The sequence below is a fragment of the Macrotis lagotis genome, chromosome 3 (assembly GCF_037893015.1).
Source record: "Macrotis lagotis isolate mMagLag1 chromosome 3, bilby.v1.9.chrom.fasta, whole genome shotgun sequence".
Classification (NCBI taxonomy): domain Eukaryota; kingdom Metazoa; phylum Chordata; class Mammalia; order Peramelemorphia; family Peramelidae; genus Macrotis; species Macrotis lagotis.
In genome coordinates, this window is record NC_133660.1 from 173,007,346 (window position 1) to 173,019,704 (window position 12,359).

The 12,359-nt window shown below is 33.7% G+C and overlaps 1 protein-coding gene across 6 annotated transcripts in view; it reads left to right on the forward strand.

The window, feature by feature from the left end:
• Nucleotides 1–12,359, forward strand: part of ATP8A1 (ATPase phospholipid transporting 8A1) — a 290,003-nt gene that overhangs the window by 122,150 nt on the left and 155,494 nt on the right. For all 6 annotated transcript variants that reach the window (XM_074229523.1, XM_074229525.1, XM_074229524.1 and 3 more), the window contains 4 exons: nt 3,823–3,895; nt 8,293–8,398; nt 11,116–11,198; nt 11,322–11,371. In XM_074229523.1, the coding sequence (XP_074085624.1) occupies nt 3,823–3,895; nt 8,293–8,398; nt 11,116–11,198; nt 11,322–11,371 (312 nt within the window). The remainder of the gene's footprint in view (nt 1–3,822; nt 3,896–8,292; nt 8,399–11,115; nt 11,199–11,321; nt 11,372–12,359) is intronic.

Sequence of the window (12,359 nt, forward strand, 5' to 3'; positions counted from 1 at the left end):
AAAAAGTGAACATTTATCTTCTGGAGGGATGGTGTTGTTGTTTGTTTCATTTTGTTTTCCTTTGGGTGGTATTTTTCATAACAAGTCTCCCAGGGTTGTCCTAGATCTCTGAAGTGCTAAGAGCTGCATCCATCAATAGTTGGTCAACCCACAATGTTGTTGTTTATGTGTACAATGTTCTCTTGTTTCTTCTCCCTTCGCTCAGCATGTTTGTGTAATTCTTTCTATGCTTCTCTAAAGTGTAACCGTTCATAGTTTCTTATAGAGCAGTAGTACTCCATGACATCCATATATCATAATGTGTTCAGCATGTACATTTCTTTTAAAAATCTTAACCTGCCAATGAATTTCCTATACAACCACACTGATTTATTTTTAGATATAGGCAATTCCATACTTTCTTCAAATAATGTGAGATGGAGTTGTCAGAATCTTGACATCTTCCATTCCTCTAGAAATTGACTTTTCCTTTTAGGCTTTCTCTGAACATGGGATTCTACATAACTTTTCTCTGAACTCTGAAATTCTCCCTATGAATATCTGCAGTATGAGTTGGTCAGTGACATGGGGTGGGGTTCATGTCTGGGGAGGCATGAACAGTATCAGAATCAGGATTTACACTCTATGAGTCTAAGAGCGGTAGTACATGCACACCCTTTCAGAGAGGTAGATGTACTGACTGTCTCACTTGGGGGCTTTTGGGGGGTTAAAAACAAGATCAGCAATACTATCTTATATGCATACCTGTTTGGCATCATTTAGACTGTGAAAATGAGCAAATATAGTTAAAAGGGTTCACAAATGTTACACTTAATATGCTTATTATGTGTGCTCAACCCCATTTGTGAGGGATTGTGCAAGCTGAGGTGAGGTACTGCTTGTCAAGGTCTCACCTAGCATCTTATAGATATACTCCTTATTTGATGCTAAAATATGCAAATTCAAGTGTTTTGTGGATGAAAATGACTAGAATCATATAGAAATTATATATAATTCAGATTAGTGAGCAATATTAATATGCATTTTATTTAATTATTACTATTTTTACTATGTTTACTTTTTTTTTTAATTTGCCTCCTCTACCTCCCCTGACTTCATGTCTCTGGGGTCAGTCTCTGCCTAGATGTCTCTGCTTCAGCACTTTTCTAAGATTCTTGTAACTTCAGTCTTCTTCCCTGGTCAGAATCAAATTCAAGATAACTTTATTTTGTCACTACTAACTTCTGAGGGATGAAATTATCATCAAGACAAGTAAGAACTTGCCGAGCATTTATTATTTTCTTAGTAGAGAGACTTCCAGATAGTCCACATCTCTTTTCCAATTTTGTTCCAACTTTATCCTGGTTCTAAGATCTGAGAACAGCACTGGGCATTCCTTTCTTCCATTTGGAAGATTGATCTGTATGGTGTATTCTAATAATATTATTGTTCTTTTCTCTTTTTTAACCTTATTCAAATGGTCTCCATCATCCTTCACCTCCTGCCCAGCTTCATGAACTCCTTCACAAATCTATATCATTTTTACTAAACAATGATAACATTGCTAAATGTTCTTTCCATTCCTTTTATAACAAGGAGTATGTTTCCAGTGCTACATTCACCAGGTCCCAAAGATATTTGTCTATTGTATTTTCTGCCTATGATTAAGATGTATGATCTCCTTTTTTTTGCATTTTCTTCAGTTTAGTATATGACTGAGACCATAAGAATTTATTTCCACCCTTCTCCCCTATGAATTCCTCTGCATTTTTACTGTTATTCTTTCTTTGATATAGATGCTACTCTCTAGGGCATATGGGTAAGAGTAGTGCTTTTAAGGATAGAGGAAGAGTTTATAACTGACCAGGGATTCCAACATTATAAAAAATAAAATGTATAATTTTTATTATTTAGAATTGGAAAAATTTGGTGCAGACATCCTTAATCAGTTGAAATTAGAAATGAAACAATTCACTGGGAAAAACACTTTGCAGGAAATTTCTTTGTATAACAAAATTTAATTCTGTCTCTGTTAAATAAAAGTAGATCACCTTGGGAATCTTCAGTTGATTAAACTTGATTTACATACAACATCTCTTTGAGAGGTAGCTTTGAAAAGAGAACTGATCTCAGAGTCAGATGGATCTGAGTTCAAGTACCACATCTGACACAAGAATGCTGGTTATAAAATCCTGAACTAGTCATTCAGTCCATAGGCAATTTTTAAAACTAAATTGTTAAACAGGTGCCAATAAGGAATTTTTCTATTTTTCATGAGATCAATGGTCCTGGTTTTTTGGGGAAAAAAAACCTAACATGGAGAATGTTCCTCTAACAATTCTTTCTACTTTTTTCTAAGTTTCTTCCTGACTTCATACAGGCAAAATCATATATAATTCATAAAAACTTGGCCATTTGCTCAAAGCTTTGGTTAAACTGACTCCAAAGACCTGACTCAGTCACTAGCTTCCTGTGAAACATTAGGCATCAGAATCCAAGAAGGCTTAATTTTCTCTAAAGTCTTGTTTTCAGCTTTAAACTTTGTGATCTTCTACATGAGTAGATATTCTATTGTCTATACATATTGTGTGGCCTTAAAGAATGAAAAATGTTTGGACTGTGAATAAATAAGGAGATTGCCTCTGTAATGATCCTTGTAGAATGTATCAATAAGATGAATTGAAAAAAATTTGATGTTCTTTGTCCTTCTAATCAATGAATTTGATATAGAATAAAGACACTGATTGTCCAAAGTTTATTAAAACTTCTAGGAAACAGTCCCTATTTTCAGAGGTCTCATAGTGATTCTAGATTATTAAAAAATTAGGGGGCAGCTAGGTGGCACAGTGGATAAAGCACTGGCCCTGGAGTCAGGAGTACCTGGGTTCAAATCTGGTCTCAGACACTTAATAATTACCTAGCTGTGTGGCCTTGGGCAAGCCATTTAACCCCATTTGCCTTGCAAAAAAAATTAGACAACAATTTCAAATAGGGTAAATGAATGTCAGAAATGAAAGAAGGATGTTCATGGCTAATAAATCTCTGAGCACAGAGAAATGGAAGAATATATGGTTATGAGGCAAAAGAGGAAAGCAAGTTTATGTGCTCGCTCACTTTAAGCCTAATTAGAGAATGATTTATTTAGAAAGATTCAGACTCTAACTTTAAACGGGCACTAGGTTCAGTTGCAGCTTCTGGTTTATACTAGCTGTGTGACCATACTTGGGTCAGTCACTTAATTGTTCAGAGCACTCCAGCAGGTGAACAGTCTTCTAAGAAAATAATTTATAGATGAGTTGTTGAACTACATCAATGGAGTTAGTTTCCATAGCAAATGAAAACACAGGTGTGAACCAATATAAATATAAATGTACATATGTGTTTTATTTATGTGTATGTCTGTGCCTATATATATATATGCATATAAGTAAATAACATTCTAGGAAAATCTTTCAGCATCACAAATGCCATCCTGAATTTAAGTACCATATTTCTTTTCTGTCAATTAAAAATTGCCATATTTCATATTGCTCAGACATACTTTTCCATCTGTAAAATCAGCTGCAATAATACTTTTCATTTCCCTCACATTACAAAAGTGACTCATGTTTTAGTACGGATATATTAAACTCTAATTCACTTATTCTCAATGGAAATATCTTTCTCTTAGGAAACATTGTAATATTTTCATTAGGAGTACAAATATTATACTTACCTTATTAAATGTTCTTGATTATAGAAGTTTAGTTGATTGTTTTGGGAGCAGTAAATGACAAATAGATACATGCTCATGCTAACAAATTGATTTTTCTCTCTTCCTCTCTTCCTCTTCCTCCAAATTAGGCAGGGCTCTCAGCCTGGAGAAGAAAAAATATTTGATGATTCATCATTACTGGAAAATCTCCAAAGCAATCATGTAAGTGGCATGGAAACTTTTTTAAAAATTTTTTATGAGAAATGATAAAAAGTTTTCTGAAGCACAAACTACTCTCTGTATATTCCTTCTTAAATAATGAATCTGTAGGAATATCATAATTTCTGAGTCATAAGCTGGCAAAGAATGTTTAGCTTTTAATAAGATGGGCTAGTGACATCAACAACCAGAATAGTTTTTTTCAGAATAACTTCCATGAATTCATTGTGAAGCTCTTTACTCCTGCTAAATCCTAAGTTCTGTTTCATGAAATAACATAATTTCAGTTTTGGAAAGAATCTTGATAGACATCAATTCCGACTCAAACATGAAAAGGAGTACCCTCTTTATATACTGGATCAAGAAGTCACCCATCCTTTGCCAAGAGTCTTCAAATGATGAACTTTTTTATTTGCTCCATTTTACTTTCAGATAAAAAAGAAAATTTTTCTTGACATTTCACCTTTTTGATCTCTTTGAAATTACATCAGTAGGGGCAGCTAGGTGGCACAGTGGATAGAGCACCAGCCCTGGAGTCAGGTGTACCTGGATTCAAATCCGGTCTCAGACGCTTAATAATTACCTAGCCGTGTGGCCTTGGACAAGCCACTTAACCCCATTTGCCTTGCAAAAAAACCATAAAAATAAAAATTACATAAGTAATGTCATGGTTTTTTTGTCCTATGGGGACAACCAAACAAGTCTTTCCCATGTTACAGCATCTCAAGTCTGCTCCTCTCCTCTTCTTTTTTTTTTTTTTGCAAGGCAATGGGGTTAAGTGGCTTGCCCAAGGCCACACAACTATGTAATTATTAAGTGTCTGAGACCGGATTTGAACCCAGGTACACCTGACTCCAGGTCCGGTGCTCTATCCACTATGCCGCCTAGCCGCCTCTCCTCTCCTCTTCTTTAGACTAACCATCTTCTGTGATCTTCCATTACTACTCATATGACATGGACTTAAGGTCTTTGACTATTCTGGTTGCCCTTCTCCATCTTATGTCTTTCTCAAACAGTGGTCCACAGAACACAACACAACACTATAGATGTGGTCTTCCCAGAACAGAGTGGATCAAGAAAATCTCTGCTTATTTTTAGAAGCTAAGTTTCTTGATGAAATCAAATATATTGTTAGCTTTTTGGGGCTACTATGTTAAATAGTTGAGTCTTACTTTATTTACAATCCGCCAAAACCTTCTGCTCTATTTCAGGCAACTGTGGTCTAACTCTGCCTCCCCACATAGTATTTATGAGACTGATTATTTTTAAACATCAGTTAACCTGACCCAAATCATAAGTCTGATGTGGATTTGCATAAAAAAACTATAATCTTCCAATACTGGAAGAATCATATTCACAAAGAAATTGTTTCCTTCAGTTTGCAGCCTATTTAATCTCCTGCAAGTTGTTGCAAAACTTCAAACATCTGAAAATTAAAAAGTAAAGAAAACAAGCCATTGTTTCACCTCTTATTAAGTAATCACATTTTGCTCTTTGAGATTTTGTGGAGATAAGTTTTGAAGATAAGAGGGGTTCTAATTTGGCATAAGTTAGAAGACTAGCCCCATTGTCTAAGGAATCTGTCTAAAGCCCCTTCTGAGAAAGGTTAGGACTTCAAGGTAAAGAACCAAAAGAAAAAATTTAAAAGATTACTGTCATCTTTGGTGTAATTGTCAGTTCATTTTCTCCTCCAGAGCCACTTATACTGCTCTTTAAAACTCGGATCAGAAGCTAGCCACTGACCAAAACTGTATCTCTGATTTTCAGTTCTTTAAAGAACTTACGTATTGTGGTATATTACAGTCATCTTTGTTTTAGTAGAATGAATTTCCATAGAGTAGAACATTGAGTGCTGCTTAGAGTCTGGATGGTAGGAGTTCATATCTGGCCTCAGAGTAGCTTTGTGATCCTAGGCAAGTCACTTAAGCTTTTATAGTTTTTTATTTTTATTTTATTTTCAGTTTCTGCAGCTATAAAATAGAGAAAATAATAGCCACTATCTCACAGGGTTATTAGTTGTGAGGATTAAATGAGATGACCTTTGCTAATCTTAATTTGTTATATAAATACTATTATCATTGTTATTTTTTCTTATTTCTGTTAAAAACTCTGACAAAGAAGGTATATTCTAAAATTCATGTCACACTCTGCAGCTGGTATTCACTTGTACATTTAACAACTTATTAATAAGTTGTTAAATGTAGGAATGAATAATTTTTATACTTTAATTTGGGTAGCATTTTATATTTAGAAAACATTTTAATCTACCTTAACTTCATAAGAGCAAGAGTTATTAATATTACCAGTTTTCTTGTTAAAGAAACCGAGAGGGCGGCTAGGCAGCGCAGTGGATAAAGCACCGGCCCTGGAGTCAGGAGTACCTGGGTTCAAATCTGGTCTCAGACACTTAATAATTACCTAGCTGTGTGGCCTTGGGCAAGCCACTTAACCCCATTTACCTTGCAAAAACCTAAAAAAAAAAAGAAACAGAGAGACTACTCAACTTGTTCAATGTCACAGAGATAAGTAATATATGAAGCAATATGGAAACCCAGGTCCTGCTGACCTCATATCCAGTCCTCTAGCCACTTTGACTCTCATGAATATAATAATACTTTAAGAAACATATATTTTCTTATTTGATCCTCAGAGCAACTTTATTAGGTAGAGGCACTGTTTCTCCATTTTAATGGTGACAAAATTGAAGTTTAGAGACAGTTTTGTGATTATTTCCAGGGATATAGCAAGACTAATAAGTATCAAAAGAAATATCTTCTTGCCTCCAAGTCCCATACATTATCCATTGTGCCACCTTATTGCCTCTATCACAATAGATCAGAAAGAATGAGGAGTCAAGGCCAATGCATAGTGGTGAATCTTGGTCAGAGTTGCCAAGTACTCTCCTACAAAGACTAAGTTCCTTACTTCCTTCAGTTAGTCCTCTGAATGTGAGGTCCTTCATCATCTTGGTTGTCCTCAAGAACCTACTCCGGTTTTTAAAATATGATATCCAGAACTAAACAGTACCTCAGGGAGTATCACTGTGTTCATTCAGGATACTATTCATCTCTCAAATAGTCCAAGACTAGCTTAGGTAGCTTGGCAAGATCATATATACTAGGTCATGTTTTTTTCAATCAAATTGGCCTTGGAATGCTACAAAACTTCTAAATTGGGTTGAGTTTAGGTGTTTGTTTTACCAAATGGTCTTCTACCTGATGTGTCTTTCATCTTGTATTTAGATTATTGATTTTTAAACTCATGTCTAAGACTTCACCTTTATTGCTGTTAAATTTCATAATGTAATTTTTGGCTTAACTTTTCAGTCTAATGAGATCCTTTTATATCCTGATTCTTTCATGTAGCTATTGCTCTCTGCTTTTAATCATCTTCATATTTTATAAATGTCATCTCATTCTGCAGGTCACTAGAATACTAATAAAACAGAATCTGGACTGGATATTTCTCTAGAAATGACCTTTTAGGTTAATATTAGTCTAGACCTGAATTCTTTAGGTAAATGTTTCAACCAGCTTCAAGTAAGTCCAACCACTCTGTTATCCAGAGAGCATTTCTCCAACTTATCATGGAAAGTCAGAGCAACTTATACAAAAAGCTTTATAAGAAATTTTTTAAAAGACATGACAAAGTCCAAGTATTATGTGTCTAGAAAACTTCTCCAAGCTATCATTTTAGTAATTCTCTTTAATTTCCCTGCTGTAATACAAGTTTTTTGAGGACAGGGATTATTCTTATTCTTTATCATATTTCCTACATCCATTATATGGAATATAGGAGCAATAAGAAATTCAATTAATATTTGTTAAATGAACCAGTCCTGTAACTAAAACCTTCTAAACAACAGAATATTGGGCTAATTTTCTTCAGTATAAATTTCCATTTATAAATTATTGGTAGTGGGGCAGCTAGGTGGTGTAGTGGATAAAGCACCGGCCCTGGATTCAGGAGTACCTGGGTTCAAATCCAGTCTCAGCACTTAATAATTACCTAGCTGTGTGGCCTTGGGCAAGCCGCTTAACCTTGTTTGCCTTGCAAAAACCTAAAAAAAAAAAAATTATTGGTAGAGAGATAGAAATATCTTGATTTTTTTAATTTGGTTTTTGCAAGGCAATGAGGTTGTAGTCTCTTGAAGGGAAGGAAGTATCTATCACTTTGCTTTTTTTTTTTTACAAGGCAGTGAGGTTCATTGACTTGTCCAAGGTCACACGCTAAGTATTGAGTGTCCTCCTGACTCCAGGACCAGTGCTCTATCCATTGTGCTACCTAGTTGCCCCTGAGATATCTTCATTTTTAAAGAAATTGTGGAAAGATATACAAAGATGATAACGTAGGACACTTAAATGATAAGCAGCTTTATTTATTTTCTCTTTTCTGTCTAGCCAACTGCGCCAATTATATGTGAATTTCTTACAATGATGGCTGTCTGTCATACAGCAGTACCAGAACGAGAAGATGATAAGATTATTTACCAAGCAGCATCTCCAGGTAACAACTAAGTAATTGTCAGAGCTCTTACCATAGAAAATGTTTCTGTTTAAGATTATGCAAACATTTATTTTCCCAAAGTGAATGAATACCATTTCTAAAAGTAAGGTAATAACACTGCTAGATAGAATCTACTTTATGTAGACTTAGAGACTCTGTTTCATAATTTGGGAGTTTTGCCCAATTAAAACATTTGATAATATTAAAAACATAACTTTTATGTTCAATTTTTAAGATATAATTAACTTAATACTGAATGAAAAACATTTTTCTGATATACAGACAACAAATGTTCATGCTATTTATATCTTCTTTATGAATAACTAAACTTAAAGTAAGAGTAATAATTTGTCAATACAAGAAAACTTACAGTAGAAAATTCTGCTTGTCCATAGTGTCAGTCCTTTTGTACATCTCTTCATTGTGGAGCCATTAAGCAAATAATTTTTATTATAAGCTTAGTACAATGGGAAATAGACTATATCATTGGAAAAGATTGTCAAGGTAGTTTTTTGATGTTGTTTCTATTACAATGATGTAGTAGTCATTGATAACTTAGGTACCAAATGAATAACGCAAAATTTCATGGTATTCTTAAGTCTTAAACTAGTTACAGTGCCAATTTTATATACACAAATCTCTAAAAAGGCAAACAGTCTGATTTATAGTATATTCGATATTGAAATGGTGGATTTATAAAACTCCATAAAATAAACTGATATTCTATTGAATATTATCTTATTCCATGGTGTGCAGGCTAAATAGTTGTAAAGTATGTATTAACACAGTGTTTCATACATATTAATCTCTTAATAAATTTTTCCCCTTAATATTAAATTTTGGTTCTAGTGTTGCCATTTTAGTTAGTGGATTTATTGATCAAGTTTCAGTCCTTAAAAACCTTAAGTGATCAAAATGATAAATCTATATTAAATCATTAGGATGTTAAAACTAGAAAGGATCTTGTAAATTTACTGGTTCAAGTTTCTCATTTTATACATAAAGAAACTGAGGTTAGAAAGAGTTGCCCAGAGTCAACATTTTATCCCAGGTCTTATGACTCTGGAACAATGCCCTTTCAACCAAGCCAAGATGTTATTATAATTTAGGATAGCATCAGTTAATTGGGCAACTAGGTGGCACAGTGGATAGAGCACTGACCTTGGAGTCAGGAGGTCAGGAGTCTGAATCCATCCTCAGTCACTTGCCATTTACTAACTGTATGATCCTGGGCAAGTCACTTAATCCTGATTGCCTCGCATCCAGGGTCATCTCCAGTCATCCTGATTCATATTTGTCCACTGGACCTAGATGACTCCGGAGGAGAAAGTGAGACGTTCTCAGTCAAATCCAATTCACATACTTGTCATGGTGTGGTCTTCTTTGTGAAGGACAAATATCACATCAGCATCAATTAATAGAAACTGTTCAAATCCATAGGCAACTCTCTAAAGTCGATAAGCACAGGCATCAAGGTGACATGGTGGATAGAGTACCAGACCTAATTATGAATCTGGTTTTAGATACTTATTGGCTATATGATCCTAGGGAAGTCACTTAACCTTTGTCTGGTTCATTTTAACAATATCTACCTCATAAAGTTGTTTTGAGGGTCAAGTAAAGTAATGTTTGTAAAACATTGCAAATCTTAAAACCTTATAAAAATGAGAGCTATAATAAGATACATAAGACCAATCCATCTGCTTCAGTGGAGTGATTTTTATATATGGGGAATGAAATCACAAATTTGGAGAAAAAATCAAAATAATAAAATGAAATAACAAACATACTTTAAAAATATATTATGGGGGCAGCAGTGGATAGAGCACTAGCCCTAGAGTCAGGAGGACCTGAATTCAAATCTGACCTCAGACACTTAATAATTCCCTAGCTGTGTGACCCTGGTCAAGTCACTTAACTTCTGTGCCTTAAAAAAAAATACTCCCCAAAAAATATATTTTGGCAACATATGAATTGATCAATATGTTAATGTAAAAAAGAAGTTCTAGCAAATTAAATAGATCAAATTATTAAGTAAACATTAAGTAAAAACTTTTTTGGTCAATATTTGACCTTGAAAAACATGTAAAATATCTTTCTTTTACCTTAATAACTTGCATATTGCCTATAACAGCATTTGGAGTTTGAGAATCTTTCAGGACTTTGAAGTCATGACTTTGAAAATGAACTGTTTGTTCCAGGGGCTATAAAATTTGTTCCATAAGTCCAGATATATGGTGTTTGTTGAATTAAATTGTAAATATGTATTACATATATTAATGCACCTGCCAAAATGTATTTGGGTTTTTTAAATTTTTATTTATTTAAGGCAATGAAAGTAAGTGACTTGCTCAAGGTCACACAGCTAGAGAATTATAAAGTGAAGTAGATATTGTTAAAAATGACTTCCCTAGGATCATATAGCCAGTAAGTATCTAAAACCTGATTCATAATTAGGTCTGGCACACTATCCACCATGTGACATTGATGCCTGTGCTTATCGACTTTAGAGAGTTGCCTATGACTTAAGTCAACAACAAGCATTTATTAATCTCCTGATGTGTGCCAGAAAGTAAACTTCCTCACCATTATGTGCTACAAACTAGACCTGAACCCAAGTCTTGCTTGCTCTAAGTTCAGCCCTCTATTTAATTAACCGCAACATTTCTACAATGCTTCCCTGGCAAACACTAACATCAAATGATATTTTAAAACAGATGAAGGAGCCTTGGTCAGAGCAGCTAAACAGCTGAATTTTGTTTTCACTGGAAGAACACCTGACTCAGTCATTATAGATTCCGTAAGTTCATATTAAGATAATATATTCACATTTTCTACATTTATGCATAATTATATTTGATGCTAAATTTTGTCCAAAAGCCAAAAAAGATAGTTTCTTACTACTATTGTTTTTTCCTCTTAGCTTGGACAGGAAGAAAGATATGAATTACTCAATGTCCTAGAATTTACCAGGTAAACCAAATGTTTCACTGATTTTTTTATTATTATTTTTTAAATCACTTACATATGGGATTTATTCATACTTATTTTTATTTAAATGTTTTAATAATGGATATTTCCATTTTATGTTAGACTTTCTCTAAAATATTTAAACTTTGTTTATAAAAGTTAACAGACATGTCTTTAAGTGATAAGGCATAGGCAACCCATTTCAAACTACCAGAATAGGGTTAGAGAGGAATATTTTTAGATAGCTTTTGCACTGTGCATCATTAATAGGTGCAGAGATCAATGACCAGCAAACAACTAAAAAAAATAATTAATTGTTTTTATTTTCTATTTTTCTATAATAATTGTTTACTTCATCTCTTCTGCATTGATTCGTAACATTTCTGTGACTTGTTTCTTCATATACATATGATTATATTTATCTGTCTAGTCAAGTAAATAGATATTTGGAAATGATTTCCTCTCTTCTAAGATAACTGTTTCCAGGTAATTGGGCTTCATCAAAAGGAAACAAATACTTCTTTTCTGATTAATATTTTTAATTCAAATTATTTTTTATGAAACAAATTATTCTAAACATAAATACCAAAAAAGAGTGTTTCTATATATGCAGCAAAACATAAAAAGTTGATTCTCTGTTTCATAGAGATTGCTTTTTTTAATTCTACACATTAACTTTCAAAACTGTCCTAATTATCCATACTTCTTCTTTTCTCTTTTGTGCATTTAAAAAATATTAATGTATTCTTTTATTCTAGTATCATTATTATTAACTTCTTCCTCCTCCCAATCACACTTCTCTAAATATAAACCAAAGGGGGAAGTTATCAATTTAATAAATTATCCATGTCAAAAAACAACTTATCCATGTACTAACTGTATCAAAATATATGTCCAGTACCTTGTGTCTATCTCCTCGCTATCAACAGCTGGCATTAATCATGTCCTCTGGAAACATAGTTGGAAGTTGCATTGATCAGGAAATTTCTTA